The sequence below is a fragment of the Akebia trifoliata genome, chromosome 2 (genome assembly GCF_017979445.1).
Source record: "Akebia trifoliata isolate Shusen 1 chromosome 2, ASM1797944v1, whole genome shotgun sequence".
Taxonomy (NCBI): Eukaryota; Viridiplantae; Streptophyta; class Magnoliopsida; order Ranunculales; family Lardizabalaceae; genus Akebia; species Akebia trifoliata.
In genome coordinates, this window is record NC_141376.1 from 7198699 (window position 1) to 7214007 (window position 15309).

General features: G+C 34.6%; 1 protein-coding gene and 1 pseudogene across 1 annotated transcript; one reads left to right on the forward strand and one right to left on the reverse strand.

Annotated features, from left to right (window-relative positions):
- Window positions 1–1462: 1462 nt before the first annotated feature.
- LOC147409214 (CBS domain-containing protein CBSX1, chloroplastic-like) lies at window positions 1463–11677 on the forward strand. The gene is made up of 8 exons (XM_086426543.1): window positions 1463–1730; window positions 3883–3970; window positions 4049–4113; window positions 5129–5177; window positions 6959–7005; window positions 10957–11072; window positions 11207–11264; window positions 11354–11677. The coding sequence occupies exons 1-8, from the start codon at window positions 1545–1547 to the stop codon at window positions 11426–11428; spliced, it is 684 nt and encodes a 227-aa protein (XP_086282669.1). The 5' UTR covers window positions 1463–1544; the 3' UTR covers window positions 11429–11677.
- Window positions 11678–13346: 1669 nt separating this feature from the next.
- On the reverse strand, window positions 13347–14440 carry LOC147409215 (ethylene-responsive transcription factor ERF010 pseudogene; annotated as a pseudogene).
- Window positions 14441–15309: the final 869 nt, after the last annotated feature.

Below are 15309 nucleotides of genomic sequence, written 5' to 3' on the forward strand. Positions count from 1 at the left end.
TTATTTTTTAATAATAAATTCCTCACTTATCATATTCAATTTTTTTTTTTTTTTTAATTTAACACTAATCTTTTGTATATATAACTCAAAAATATCAACTGATTTGGCCATTTGGGTCTGCCCACTGAAAGACTCAAGGAGAGCAGTAAATTTAAAGAGTTACTATTGACACTAACTTTTACTTATTAAACCCCAATTTATTAATTTATTTATCACATCCCCAATTAAAGATAAAAACACACTGTTCAAGTATTAGAAAGATTTGACTCAAATGATTAGTTGAATATTATAAGACTCTTTCAAACAAATTCAATATTTCTTTACAATTGTACTTAGACTCATATAAAATTCTAAATCCAAAAAGCAGATATCATGAGAGAAAAAACAAACAAACAAACGAACAACTAGAACTTTTACAAGCACCCCAACTTTTACTTAGACTAATGTTAAACCTATGCAGCAAAACATACATCGTTTGTACGCGACTGACATGACAAGAGCGCAAAACAGTTGATCTTTTCTGCGTGTATCCCGAAGAAAAGACGTATGATTCTATGTCATTGCCATGTCGGCTGCATACAGACTGTGTATGTTTTACAACATCGATTTGTCACGATTCTTTTACATATTCTCAATGATTTCCTTATTTTCTTCATTTTTAATTGGAGTGTAATAAATAAAAGTTGGGTCTCTATCATAATTGATTGTAATTCTCATAATCATTGTCAAATTAAAGCTGGGTTACCCAATTCGCTAGTGAAGTATCGAGTCGCGAATCGGTTTGAACCGAACTATTTTGCAATACGGGTCGGTGTGCATTTGTGAAATGTATCGAATTAAGCGAACTTCACTTTACTATCTTTTTTATATCTCCCTACGCATTTTAATAATATTTTAGATATCTCAAAAAAATTTAAATTGATAACATACCCCTTGACCTTGGTATTTAATAATAGACTAATGATAAAAAATCATCTTCTTCAAAATATAAATAAATAAAAACTTGATTATTTCTTTTCAAAATCTTACCTTACTCGTCATTTCAATTTTCAAATGCCCTCATCTCTGTCTACTCTTACGAATTAGATTCATTCTCGAGTGTCGAATCACAGATTTGAATTGAACGAACTTATGAAGTAGATAACATAGAAGTGAACGATCACAAAATATGCTAACCTATCCTTCAAAATGGTGTAATGATTTTGTAATTCAACTTGAAAGTAAATAAAAAACTCAATTGACGTGTACCCGGTTAGAAGGGTAGATTTTTCCCCTTGGGATATACAATTGCACATCCTCATAAAACATTTGCAAGTATGTATCCTCAGTGAGTTTTCGAGTTACTTTGTCAGGTTGAGTTACAAACTTACCACACTCCAAAATGTTTTAACAATTAATTATTCCATTTAGACTCCACGTGGATCGTAACGAGAGTATGTAATACGTAATCTGTTATAGGCGGAGAGTACGAATACACTTATTACCCTCTTCTCTCTGTCTCTCTACTGTGACTGTAACAGTGAGAGCTTCGAGACCAGTTATCCATGGATTCACTCTTTGTCTCTGACGCTCTCGTCCTCGTTCGTCACCAGCTCCCTTGCCTCTTCTCATGTCCCCACCCAAGACTTCCTTCCTTCCCTCCTCGCTTCGGTTCTTCCAACCGTGTCTCTGCCCTTCGAAGCCTCTCTGTTGTTGCTAGTAGCGGCGCCTTGATCACCAATTCCGTCCCGGTTTGTCTCCTCCACCACATTCAATTTTGTTTTTTTTTTTTTAAACATATTTTCAGACATGTTTGCGTATTTATTTTGCGTTTTATTTATTTATTTTAAATTTTTATAATTTAGATTCACAAAGAACGATTGTTTAGTTTGACTGGTTTGAGTTCAATTAACGGCAGCTATCACGAAATTTCTTTTTAACTATTTTGTTTATTTCAATTGGTAAGAAAAATGAGGATCCGAACAGGCTTTAAACTTCCAGTTGGCTAAACTTCTATCCAAAATATCGACCAAATGATCTAGAGAACATAAAACACACAAACACATAAAAACAGAATCCCTATTTACGTAGAAAAACTGAGAAACCCCACACAAAGAATTCAACTTGTCGAACACTTTAGGGACTATTTGGTTGAGAAATTTAAAGCGTATTATAGAAAAATGCCGACCAAACAGGGTGTTATAATGAAAATCAATTCAAACTTCCCAACCTTTCGCCCACAAAGGTATCTCCTTTTCCAGATTTTCCTTTGTCTCTGGTCATTAATCACAATACCCAAATGAAGTCGGCTATAATTTGTGCAATAATTATAGGAAAAAAAATCAATTTTCATCTATCAACGAAAGAAATAATAGCTGAAAAAAAGGGGGGAAACACAACCCAAAGCACAAAATTGAAGAAATCAGTGCAGATTTAAATGGATGGGCTTTACTTGAAGATAGTTACGAGCTATATTTGGAGTAGTAGTGAAGAGAGGAGCATGGAGTCTTGTTGCTAACTTGCGGTTTGTTGAAAATTATAATATATTGATAAAGAGGGCAAACAAGATACAAGGAGGCCGAGAAAGCCTCACGAGAAGCAACAAAGAAAAGAAACTACAAACTCAGTGATTACATAGAAAGTGCTATCTAAATACAAAATCATCAAAAGAAGTTCCCGCAAACTCTATGTTCTGTTTAGACTAAAGGTATAAACAATCCAAGATCTCCAAGAAAGCTACATAAAAGCTACTAGTCTTATTATTGAACACTCTATTTTTTCTCTCTTTGTAGACCCCCCAAGTAATAGTTGAAGGAAGCATAGTCCACAGGATCCATTTTCTTGTGTGGAAAACATTACTGGTCGACTCTACTAATAACGAGGAAGGACCCAATTAATATGGAACAGACCAAGGATAGTTAACCAAATATTATAAGAAAATGAATAATAGATTAAAATATGATCAACATATTTCCCATCTCTCAAGCAAAGGGAACAACAATTGGGTGTGATTCAACCCTGCACAATCAGATTATCCAACGTAAGAATCTTTCCAAGGGAAGCCAACCAAACAAAAAATGATATTTTAGAGGGGACCAAGCTGGACCAAATGATGGATCCCGAGAGGGATCGCTCTGCAAAGGAAGTGAGCCAGTTATAAAAAAACCTGACAGAGAATCTCAAATCCTTAGCCCATGTCCATTCCCACTTGTCCTATTCGCTGTCGTTGAGGTGAAACGTATGCAAGAGATCAAGGAAAGATACCACCTTAGTTAGTTCCCAATCATTAAAGTTTCTCCTGAACCCCAAATCCCAAGTAGGACCGGACTTGTTGCGAATCAAATACTGCTGGATAGAACGGTTCTTCTTAATAGAACAGGCGTACAAAGATAGAAATTGAGTTGCTAGAGACGAAGTGCCGCACTATTTGTTCTCCCAAAATCTAATTTTGTCTTCCAAACCCGCTTTGAACCTAATCCCTTTCTCAAAATCCTTAAGAACCCCTTTCCAAACACTACACCCGTACGAGTCTTTAGACCCGCTGCTATACCAACTTAACCTCCTCTCCTTGTGCTTGGCTATAATAACCTTCATCTGCTAAGGATTTGAGCACCATTATGGAAGGTAGCGTAGAGTCAAACACCTTAGATGAAAATTTAGATTATATCTTCCCATATGCCCAACTTAAGAATGCAAAACATAGTATGACTTATTTAATTGCTTAAAAGAAAACATAGTGCATACATTTTAGTTTGCTGGAGATTTTTTTTTTTCATAAATAATATTCCATGATATTTAATAAATTGTGAGATTTGTTGCTTCTGCCATCTGTAAATTCTTTCTTGAGAAGTATATATTTAACTTTTGAGTAGGCCCAACTTTCCATGGTATGTTGATTGGCAGCCAAAAAATGGACTATATATAGTTGGTGATTTTATGACCAAGAAAGAGGATTTACATGTGGTAAAGCCCACCACTACCATTGATGAAGGTATTTCATTACAAGGTTTGTTGTCATAAAGTATGTCATTATTCTTAGTTTCTAATTTATACATCTTTGCATCAACAGCATTGGAGGTTCTTGTTGAAAACAGAATTACTGGTTTTCCTGTGATTGATGATGACTGGAAGTTGGTGAGTATTCATATCTTTCTTGGGATTAAGAATTTTCAGAGGTTAAATATAATTCTATTCACGAGGATGAATACTACACACCTAAAATGTACGCTAGGAACATTGATGTATGGTTATGTTGCTAATGTTGGTATCTTTTAATTTAAAACCAGTGTGTAATTTCTCAGACAGTATTTCTTCTTTAACATCACATTTAAATGCTTAGATTTACAAAATCATACTACCTTAGAAAAAAGTGATTTTCCAGTTCAAAGGAATTTTCATTGGAAGAATATGTTCATAAATGATTGAATGCTTATCCTTTCTAGTAGTGAAACAATTAGTTTTTCATGATGATGATTTTGAACATTAAATTTTTGTCTAGAATCTACCCAAGAGTGAAAATAACTAGAGCTTCTTGAATATATTGCACCCATGCAATGGAATCAGTATCGTGGGAGTTAAACCCACTAAAGTAATGTTCTGTGAAGCTTGGCACAATGCCCGAACTCAAATTAGGTCTGATTTGTTTTATGTTCAATAAAATTGGATTGATATACAAGTAGACCCCTCTGCAAATACGACAAAAGAAGTCAAGTGTTAGTGCAAAGTAAAACAATAATGCAACTCATGCCACTAACACAAGTACGGTATATGATTGATCTTTAAACTCTTACATACCTAACACTAACATTAATGCTTTTGTGTGTGTGGTGTTACATTTCAGAATATATGTGTGGTGTGATTTCCACTTCTCTACTACAACTTATTTTGTGTTACTTCTTACATGATGGTTTGTAGTTTTTTTGCCTTGTGGTACAGTCTTTTTCCTATTATTTATATCAGTAGTCGATGCCCATATTTCAAGCCAAAATCAAATGTTCTTTTGAAATTTACCTCGTGTTTGTCCATGTATTTCCTCTAAAGTCATCTGTGACTATATTAAATCAGTCATCTATCAGCTCAGTTGAACAACAGTCATCTATTAGATTGGATATCTTCAATACATTGACTAGACATTTATTCTTTGCTGCAGGTTGGTTTAGTTTCAGATTATGATTTGTTAGCACTGGATTCTATATCAGGTATATAAGAAATCTTTAAGTTCAAAAGCAACCCTGTCATTTCTTAAAGTTGCAGGAAAAATATCCATTATTGACTACTTTCTAGTCATTTTATATTCAGTGCAATTTATTTGAGCACCCATTACTAATTGGTGAGGTCTTATCATAAATTATTATGGCAGATACCTTTGTTACTTTTGCAAAGTATCATTTGATGACCTAACATCTCCATGCTGAAGTAGTTCTTTAAAGTATGATGTTGGAACCAGAACTTGCTTCTCTAATCATGTCTTCAGTGTGGTTCTTGATCTAACTAACCATCATGGGTTCTGTCTAGCTTACAACATTTTGATTTTAAAATGAAATCTGTGAGTTTTTATTTTGATGGTTCAATTTTTTTTATTTTTTTATTTTTTATTTAGTTTTTTTGTTCGAGAAGCTTGATAATTCACATTTTTCCTTCATTTAGTTTTTTGTCTAGGGGCTGGTTTGCAGTGTAATGCTAGGATTTTTCTCCCTCATGCCTTTCACTTTTTGTAGAAAGTGTTAGACATCAACCATTTTCTCTGTTTTGGCAAGGTTCATTCTCTGAATGAGTTTAATATGCCTTTGTGGTTCCCTCTTATCTCTTTCGTCATCCATCTCCTGTCCCAACTACTCAGGTTTAAATCATAAAACTTTGCCCGTATTTTTTTCCCACCTTCAAGCATAAAACTTTCTGTAACCTACCCAAAACCATAAACCTAAACCTAGAACCAGCCTAACCAAATCCTTTTCCCAAGCTTCCAGTTTAAGAGGAAAAATCCTTTTGCGCAACATAAATTAGAGATAGGAGGAATACACATTTTCGAGACACTTATGTTGAAACCCTAACTCTGAAACATTTAAATAGAAAACAGATGAATTTGGTTATTTATTCTTCCATCCTAAGTTGTGCTGCAACAGGCTGCTAAAAAATGAATCTCGGGTTTTCTTCGGATTCACTACACTAGAAAGTATGTTTTTAATTCTGTAGAAGTATTGTCCATGTTTTTTTGGATTTTTTTACGCATTTTAACCATATTGTAGTTGGCTATTCATAATTTTATTTTCTTTGTATCTTATGTGCATCCATAGTTATCTTATTTTGAAATATCAGTTGAAGAAATCAAGGAATTCTCATCCATGAGAGCATTAGGCTGGCATTCCCAAGTCCCAAACCTGGGTAGTCTTTAAAAAGTGTTGTATCCCTATAACTGAAAACATACCACAATAGTTGAAATAAAGCATATATGATGATGAGTTGAAGAAATCAGCGATTTGGTAAACTGACCTTATAGCAAGACGTCCGGCACTTGGGCTAGAAAATCGGACCCATCGTTCAGTGTTTCTATCTAAGGGGCTGTCCAATGTTAAAGGACCGAATACATCAAGTGATCATAGCCAGTGATATAACTTATATCTGGCTGGTAAAAAATATTAGCCACTTATTATGCTGCCATCTAAAAGATGAGTAGTTTGAGTTGTTATGGTCGTTTGATTGTAGTTTTTGCATAGGGGATCTTCTAGTTGGGGTCCATTGATTGGTGTCCCATTTCATCTCATGTGAGCCACTAGTTAAAACTCAAAACAGCCATTTGAGTTATCATATTGGGTGCAGTAGATGTTCTCATATAAATGTACTTTCTAAGTTAATAGACTCATACTGGCATTCCAAGAATCCCATTTTAAGATTAGTTGGTTGAAGAGATTCCAAGCTCCTGCACATCCTGTTATCCATAAATTGGCGATATGCTCATTCTTTGACATAATGATTTTCACAGGACCAGCCGATACAAGCATGTTTCCTGAGGTCGATAGCACTTGGAAAGTATGTGAGAACTATGCCTCGTCCACTTACTAGTTTCTTATTGTTTATGAAAAGTGGTTAGTAATTCAATACTGTAATTTTCAGTGTGAACTGTTCATTGTTCTGTCTATTATGAGTTAGTGGAGTACTCCAAATTTTTCTGCTGTTTTCTTGCGACAAATTCCCAAATATTTTCTTTGATAAATCACAAATAATAAAATATTTGTTACATTTTAATTAAGGAAAGTTGGTTAGATACAGAATACCACAATGTAAAGTATAAATCTTCGGAGATTCAAAGAAAAGAGAGAGAAATTTATACGTACATGAAGAATTGTTAGGAAACATGATGGGAACATTGGCTCTATCCTTATTTATACAATAAAGCTATGAGGTTCTATCCATGAAGGAGATGAAATGATTCCTACAATAGTTGCTCCATGACTAGAGGAATTGGCAGTCAAGAACAAATCTGGGGCCACTACTGGAGAGAAAGTAATTAAAATTGGCATGGAATTTTGTTGTCAAATGGTGGGGTCCGACAATCTGGTGGTTATCTACACAACCGTAGAACAAGTATAGAGGGTGATGTCTTGTAACCAATGAAGCCAAATACATTGTCATGAAACGTGAGGGTTCAGATTGTAGTAACAGAAGAATATTAACAAAGAATCTGATTCATTATTAGAAGACATTATTTTTTCCGGATTAGTTTTAAGGATTTAACATTAAAGCCACAGTGGTTTGGATATTTACTTCTCGGGAGGTAACTTAGTTTGTGGAACAAAGACGTTATATATTGATTGCTATTAAGTGCTTTTTTAATTTGGAACAAAGTTTAATTTCTGCTGTTTTCATTCAGGATTTTATGGTCCTCCAAACAGTAGCATGAGGGGTCAATTCCGGAGGGAGTTGGCAACCATCCAGGGCATGTTGGACCTATATTTGTATTTAGGTGGTGAAAATGTCGTCAGATTTGCCTCCAAGAAAAGTAGTGGTAGAGTTACTAGAAGTATGAGGGTTTTCTGACTTAATGGATAGATATGGGTTGATCCGACTTGCTCCATCATTGGAGCCCGATTCCCTTGGTCAGGCTGGATGGACTACTTGTTTTCCAATGCTTGGGAGTTTTAACTTTTCCGATCCATACTTAAATTTTTTTTTATTTTTTATAAGTATAATATATGGAAGAAAAGAGGGAGAACAAAATACAAGGAGGCCGAGGAAGCCTCTCAAAGAGCAACAAAACAAAGGATAGCTAGAACATCAATGATTACATAAAGAGTTTCATCTAAAAATAAAATCATCAAAAGTAATCCCCATGAATTCTATGTTCTATTTAGACCAAAGGTACATCAAGCCCAATATTTCCAAGAAAACGCCGTGCGAGCTTCTCAATTTACTATTGAACACCCTGTTATTTCTCTCGTTCCACACCCCTCAAGCAATAGTCAAGGGAAGTATAGTCCAAAGGAATCATTTTCTAGGAGAGAAAGCATTATTTGCCCACCCTTTAACAATGAGGAAAACTTACGAGGAAAGACCCATTGAATACGGAATAAACCAAGGAAATTAGATAAAATATTATAAGAAAAGAGGCAATGTATTAAATATGGTCGATAGACTCTCATCCTTCAAGCAAAGGGGACAACAATTAGTGTGATCCAACCCCGAGCAATCAAATTATCCAACGTAAGAATCTTCCTAAGGAAAGCCAACCAAACAAAAAAAGAGATTTTAGAGGGGATTGATTTGGATTAAATAATGCACCCCAGGAAGGATCGCTCAGCATAAGGGTTGAGCCACTTTTAGATAGATCTGACAGAGAATCTCAAGTCCTTAGTCCTCGTCCATTCCCACTTATTCTGTACGCTTACATCGAGAAAACACAAATGCAAGAGATCAAGGAAAGATGTCACTTATGTTAGCTCTCAATCATTAAAATTTCTCCTGAGCCCCAAATCCTAAGTAGAGCTGGGATCGTTGCGAATCAAACACTACTGGATTGAGCAGTTCTTTTTCAAAGAACAAGCGTACAAGGATGGAAATTGATTTGCTAGAGGCGATGTGCCACACCAATTATCCTCCCAGAATCTAATCCTGTCACCCGTTCCCGCTTTGAACCTAATCCCTTTCTTAAACTCCATGTTCACTTTTAAAATCCCATTCCAAACACTACACCCATACGAGCCTTTAGCCTCACCACTAAACCAGCCTAGTCTCTTTTCCCCATACTTGGCCATAATGACCCTTCTCCAGAGACTACCCCTCTCCTCCCTAAACCTCCAAAGCCATTTCCCTAAAAGTACTTTGTTAGCTAGCTAATGCATACTTAATGCTTGTTTCTAGTTCAGCATCCAATTATACCTAGTATTGTCAAATGCGGTCGCATATTTGCATATGCTATTTTCAAAGTGAAAACCGCATATGCTATAGTCGCATACCCCAAATTATGCTATCTACCAATATGCGCCAAATTATGCTATCTGCCAATATGCGATGACGTATTTTTGTGTGTGATGGCATATGTGATTTGTGCAATAACATATTTTTCTGCATTTTTTTTTTTTCAATTTTTTTTTTTCTTGTAGCATATGCTACCACATGTGCGATGTGTGAAATCGTATATGTGAACAACATGTATTGGTCACACATGGTCGCATGTGCTATTTAACTACATTGATTATACCTGGTTTACTTCACTGTGATGGAAACCATCATCATCCCACCCCCTTCGGCTTCATGAACAAAGTGAGAAAGTGGTGGGCGACTGGTGAGAGTCTTATTTCTCTCTGGTACAACTAACTTCATTTTCTGGTGAAAATTAAAAGAGCTCAAGACAAATTTGAAGAAGTGGAACTAGGAAACATTCAGCACTGTGGATCTAATAATGGGAGACCTTCTAGAAGGGGTAAGTTCTGTCAGTAGTTTGGTAGATTTTGGGGTCATTTTGGATGAGGAAAGTAAAAAAGGTCAATCAAAATTAAACCAAGTCCCCACCAAATTAGAAAAACCTGAAGAAATTAGCTGGAAAGGAAAGTCTATGGTCCGTTTGACAATCGGCTCATTCTATAATCAATATAATGATCATGAGACTTGAAAATAACAACAAAGGAGATACTTGTTCAAGATTGAGATTGACTAAGGTGTTTGACATTGAGTAACCTAAGAAGTTATCTAGAATGAGCTTAGACTCATAGCTCAGTTGGTTGACATATTACAACCTTAACTTTGGGGTTGTGGGATCAAATTCAGCTTACAATCAAAAGACAAGTTACCTAGAATATTGACCCAGGCCAATTTTTGCCATCCCACTATTCTTTTTTCTTGAGCATATTTACCAGCATTTTCTCTACAATGTACCTGAGACTGGGATTAAGTTATATTTGGCAACTGTAGTATATGAGATTTTAGTTTTCTTTTTATGAAATTTAACACGCATAAAATTAAAAAAGCAAGAGAATAGAGAGGGAACATAACGTGGAACTCTCTATCAGGATCTTAGTTACATTGATCAAATTCACTTACAAGATGAGAAAATTGTGAGTAGACCCTTATGATGAACAATAAAACTATTCTCAATAGAAATTCATGAAGTAGAAAATCTTTGTTTACTACAGGATCTTCTTGTATCTGATTATCGTCTTCCATTCACCCCCTTCAAGCTGGAGAATGATCCTCCAATCCCAATTTGCTAACAGTACACTGAAATTGGCTTCTACCCGTGTGTTGCTAAGCTAATAAGCAATCTGATAATCATTTCTGTAAGAAGGTTTGATCTTATATATATATTGAAAGGTAATTATGATTAAAAGAATTTGTAGACTTGTTTGACGGTACTCTTTGTTTGTCTTCTGAGTGGAAATCTGAAACTCTTGTTGTATAATGATTGTGATGCCTAAATCATTGAGTTCTTTGAAAATTGTTTGACCAGTTGCATGTTGTACCAATAACTCTTGCAACTCTTTGCAGACATTCAACAAGATACAGAGTTTACTTAGCAAGACCAATGGTAAAGTCATTGGTGATGTGATGACACCTGCACCTTTAGTTGTTCGTGAAACCACCAACCTTGAAGACGTCGCGAGGTTTTCTTATTTTTTATTTCGTTATATATATTTTCTCCATTCACCTAATTTGCATTGTATATCCGTATTGCAAAATTTATTTACTTAAAAGAAAAATATTGAATTTTTATTAGTTTGTTCTCTCTTAATGTCAGATTGTTGCTTGAAACAAAATATCGTCGACTTCCAGTTGTGGACAGTGATGGTAAACTGGTAAGAAATACACAGTTGCACGTTGAATACTTGTTAGTGTTTCTTTATTTTCTTCAATAGTTTCTTATTGGATTATCTTGTATCCAAAGGTTGGAATCATAACGAGGGGAAACGTTGTTAGAGCGGCTCTTAAAATAAAACATCAAAGTGGAAAGACAGCATAGATTCAAGACCAGGGGAAGATTTCTGGGACAGAATTAGCAGGTTGTTCTTACATTATATTTGTTCCCCATATGGGTAGGTGTCAACTATTTTGTTGTGTTCAACTGTTACTGTCATCTGGTAGACGAGAGGTCAATGGGTCCCTGGCAATAGCTATTACTTTATATGTATAAAAATCCCTCTGTGCAATTGTGTTTCGATATGTGCAAAATCTCAATCAAATGATGAGATTCTACCGACTTAATATAGAACTTCAGTACAAATTGAATTAGATGGCCTGAGATGTTGTGCGGTTCTCTGGAAACAGAAGCACGAAGGCAACAGACCAAAATCAGCATGATTGTTGTTGAGTTCTAGCCTTAGTAAGGTATTGAGACCCCAATGTTTGCTAATTTGGGTTGGGCTAAAAATTCAATTGTTATTAGGGCCAAAAGAGTATATGCAATGTATGGTATAATAATGTTGTTGATATTTATATAGATATAAACAATATTTCAAAATAACTAAAATAGTGGTTTGTTGGTTTTGTCTATAAGTATTTTGGTAAGAACTTTGAAAATTTTAAATTAAAGTTAAAATTTATAATCATTTTGTTCTCTTATGTTTAGTTTTATATTGGTTATGAATACCATATACGAATGCATTCTATCATTCCTAGATGTTCGATGGAGAAATATCAGGCAGTAACGTTATTGTAATCATTTATTTATATTTATATGAAGGGTTGCAACCAGTCATATTACGATCAAGTACGTAAGCACGCTAACAATCTTAAAACCACAATTGAGCATTGTTTGCTTTCTACTGAATGATTCTAGCTCAGATTGAACTGTAAATAATTTCAGTGTTACAGATAGATCTAGATTTCCCCCATAGTTTGAAAAAATCTTGAACATCATGAATAAATCATCTTTCTGAACAAAATTAATATTCTATAAAAATTGTTTTTGATCTCAACTTTAAAAGTCTTAACTATTTATGTTCATGTTTCCCTCTATTTGAATTTTTCCTCCAAAACAATATTTTATATGATCAAACACAAAATATGTATCTAATCACATGGGGTCACCATAAAGTTCTTATTATCTTCGATAGGGTAATATTTCATAGTGTAATTGATGACCTGAATCCAGTAAATGAATAATCATGAATCTCCATGATCATTGGAGAAACATAGTGCCTACTAATTGTGGGAGAAGCTGAACAGGAAAAAGATTTGACTTATTAGCAACTAATAAAACATAACACAAAAACAAAGAAGGGGCGGCTATTTACACATACTGAAATGGCTCGATGCAACTGTTTAAGTGATTTTTGTTATAAAAAAAAAGGTAGATCATAATTTCACCCTTTCGTTTTGGTTTATTGTACCCACCACCACCTACCAAATAAAAATTCAAAACCCTCTTTCTTCTTTTCATATTTATCTCCTTTTGAGTTTTGTGAGAGGTTAAATCAATGGAGATTAAATTTAAAAATTAAAAGAGTTTTTAAGCAAATCTATTTGATAAGTTCATACAAAACAAGTAAATTCGATAGATTCATACCAAATATTATTAAACAGATTCGATACGTACCTATTGAACCAATTTTTTTATTAAACATTACAAAATCGATTTGATAGATACCTACAAAATCTTACAAAAGAAATTTTGTAGGTAAATCCCCAACCTAAAAAAAAATCTCCCCATTATGGATTTATTGTTGAAAGAAAAGAATCTTAAATGAAGAACTTTTTCATCAATTCTTTATAATAATAAAAAAAAAGATTTTGATTTTTAAGTTAGGCATTAGTAATCTCGTGGTACATGTGATTGAAGGAAAACTCAACGTATGGGACCAAGAAGGTACAAAAGTATTTGTATTACATTCATGTATTTATGGATATTGGATACGGCAAGCAAACACAATAAACAAACATAACGAGTCAAATTTTCTTGTTTAGGACTCCCAGTTAGGCAGCCGCAGCATTCCTCTTAAATAAAATAAACAATTTACAACCGACCAAGAAAAGGAACAACACCCTCTTTCGGTCCCACTCCAACATCATATTTAATTAAAAATAAAAATAAAGTCTAGTAAACCTAAAAGCCACCGCCTCCTACTCATCATCGTCCATAATCTCTCTTTGTTAACATACATTTTTTATTTTTTATTTAAAAAAAAAAACTACTAAGCTTACTTCCTTTTCAAACAAGTCCCCTTCAATCTCATGACACATGACTGCGACTAGGCATCTTTGGTTGAGGACCAAAATCAAGCACCTCATCTGCAAGCCTTTTCAACCCCAGAAAACACCCAAAACCCAATCCCAATTCTTATCTCTTTATCTCTTCTTTGCCATCTCCATCTCTTACCAAGACATCTGTAGTAATTCTGGTAGGCCAACTTTGTTCGCCTTCATCATCCTTGCCTTACTTCCTTTCATCTATTATTAATCCAACAACAGCAATTCAAATAAAAACAACAAAAAAAACAAATTTCCCGTTAAAAACTTATAAACCCATGAAAGTCAATCTTCATCTGAGCTTTCGAGCTTGGGTTCCTCGTTCAAGTCTGGCTTCTTAGAAGACCTGCAAGAATTAACACCAACTTGAAGCGCGTCTACTCTTGCCCCAACTTCTGTAGCTTTTTTTCGAATCCATTCTGCGGACAAATCATGAAGCTCGTCTTCTTGAACTAACAATTCAGGAAAATTAAGACGAGCAGATGGACCTCTTAAATAGAAAACAGCGGTATCGTATGCACGTGCCGCAGCAATAGGGGTAGCATAGGAACCAAGCCAGATTCTAGACCTCTTGTTGGGCTCTCTTATCTCAGCAACCCATTTACCCCACTTTCTCATCCTTATACCTCTATAGGGTTTCTCTCTCTGCGTCCCTTTACGCATCCCTCCTGCTTCTCTCGAACAACACTCTCCTCCTTCCATCTCTTTCCCTCTCTACAACCCAATAAAACCGGGTAGTATTTTTGTTTCTGTTTTTTGGGTCTCTCGCTAACACTAACACAACTGTGGATTCATTTTGAATTTATATAGAGAGAAAGATAAAGAGAGTACTTTTTATGTATTTATCTACGTGTCGATCTGAGAATGAATCTATCTATTCTATCATCTAAACAATAGAACGAATGTGATAACAAGACAATACGCAATCTACTTGGCTGCTTGGATGGCTGCCACGTTTCCTATATTTTTTTGAAAAATCCAAAATTCGCCGACATTGTCCATTCTCAGCTTAAGACAAAATTGTAATTTGCACGTACCCCAGAAAAAGGTTTTGTGTATATTTGAGATAATTCCTGCCTTTTCAAACCTACGACATACCCTTTGACTGTCGTCTTCTATACGAGATTTATGTGAAATGACCAAATACCCTTATCTTCAACTTATGTTCATGTTATTTAAATTCTAGGATTAGAAAAATTAATCAATACAAATTAATGTAGAGCCTTTCCACAGAATGGACCCAAAGTTTTGTAATTCTTATTCAAATACCCACTGTTCTAAGAAAAATATTTAAAAGATAAAATATACCATTTAATATAAATAACAAATATGAAACTCACATGTTGGGTTAGATGTTTTCAGTTCAAGCCTTTGGTGGGAAATATTCGTTAAATACCCATTTTGGGTATTGTGGAAAGTTACAAGGATATTTGGTGTAAGGATAAATTTTAAATGTTAAGATTTCATGAGAGTTGGATTTCGAATTTAGATAATGAAACTCATGATGGAGTATTTTGGTCATTTTAATTGGTCTTCTATATTTGTATTAATCATTCATATGTATAGGACCATAGTCAAGGAATATGTCTTTATATTATTTAAATCGCATATGCCTCTCAGATATATTTATCAAAATCTCTAATGTCAAGAGAGTCC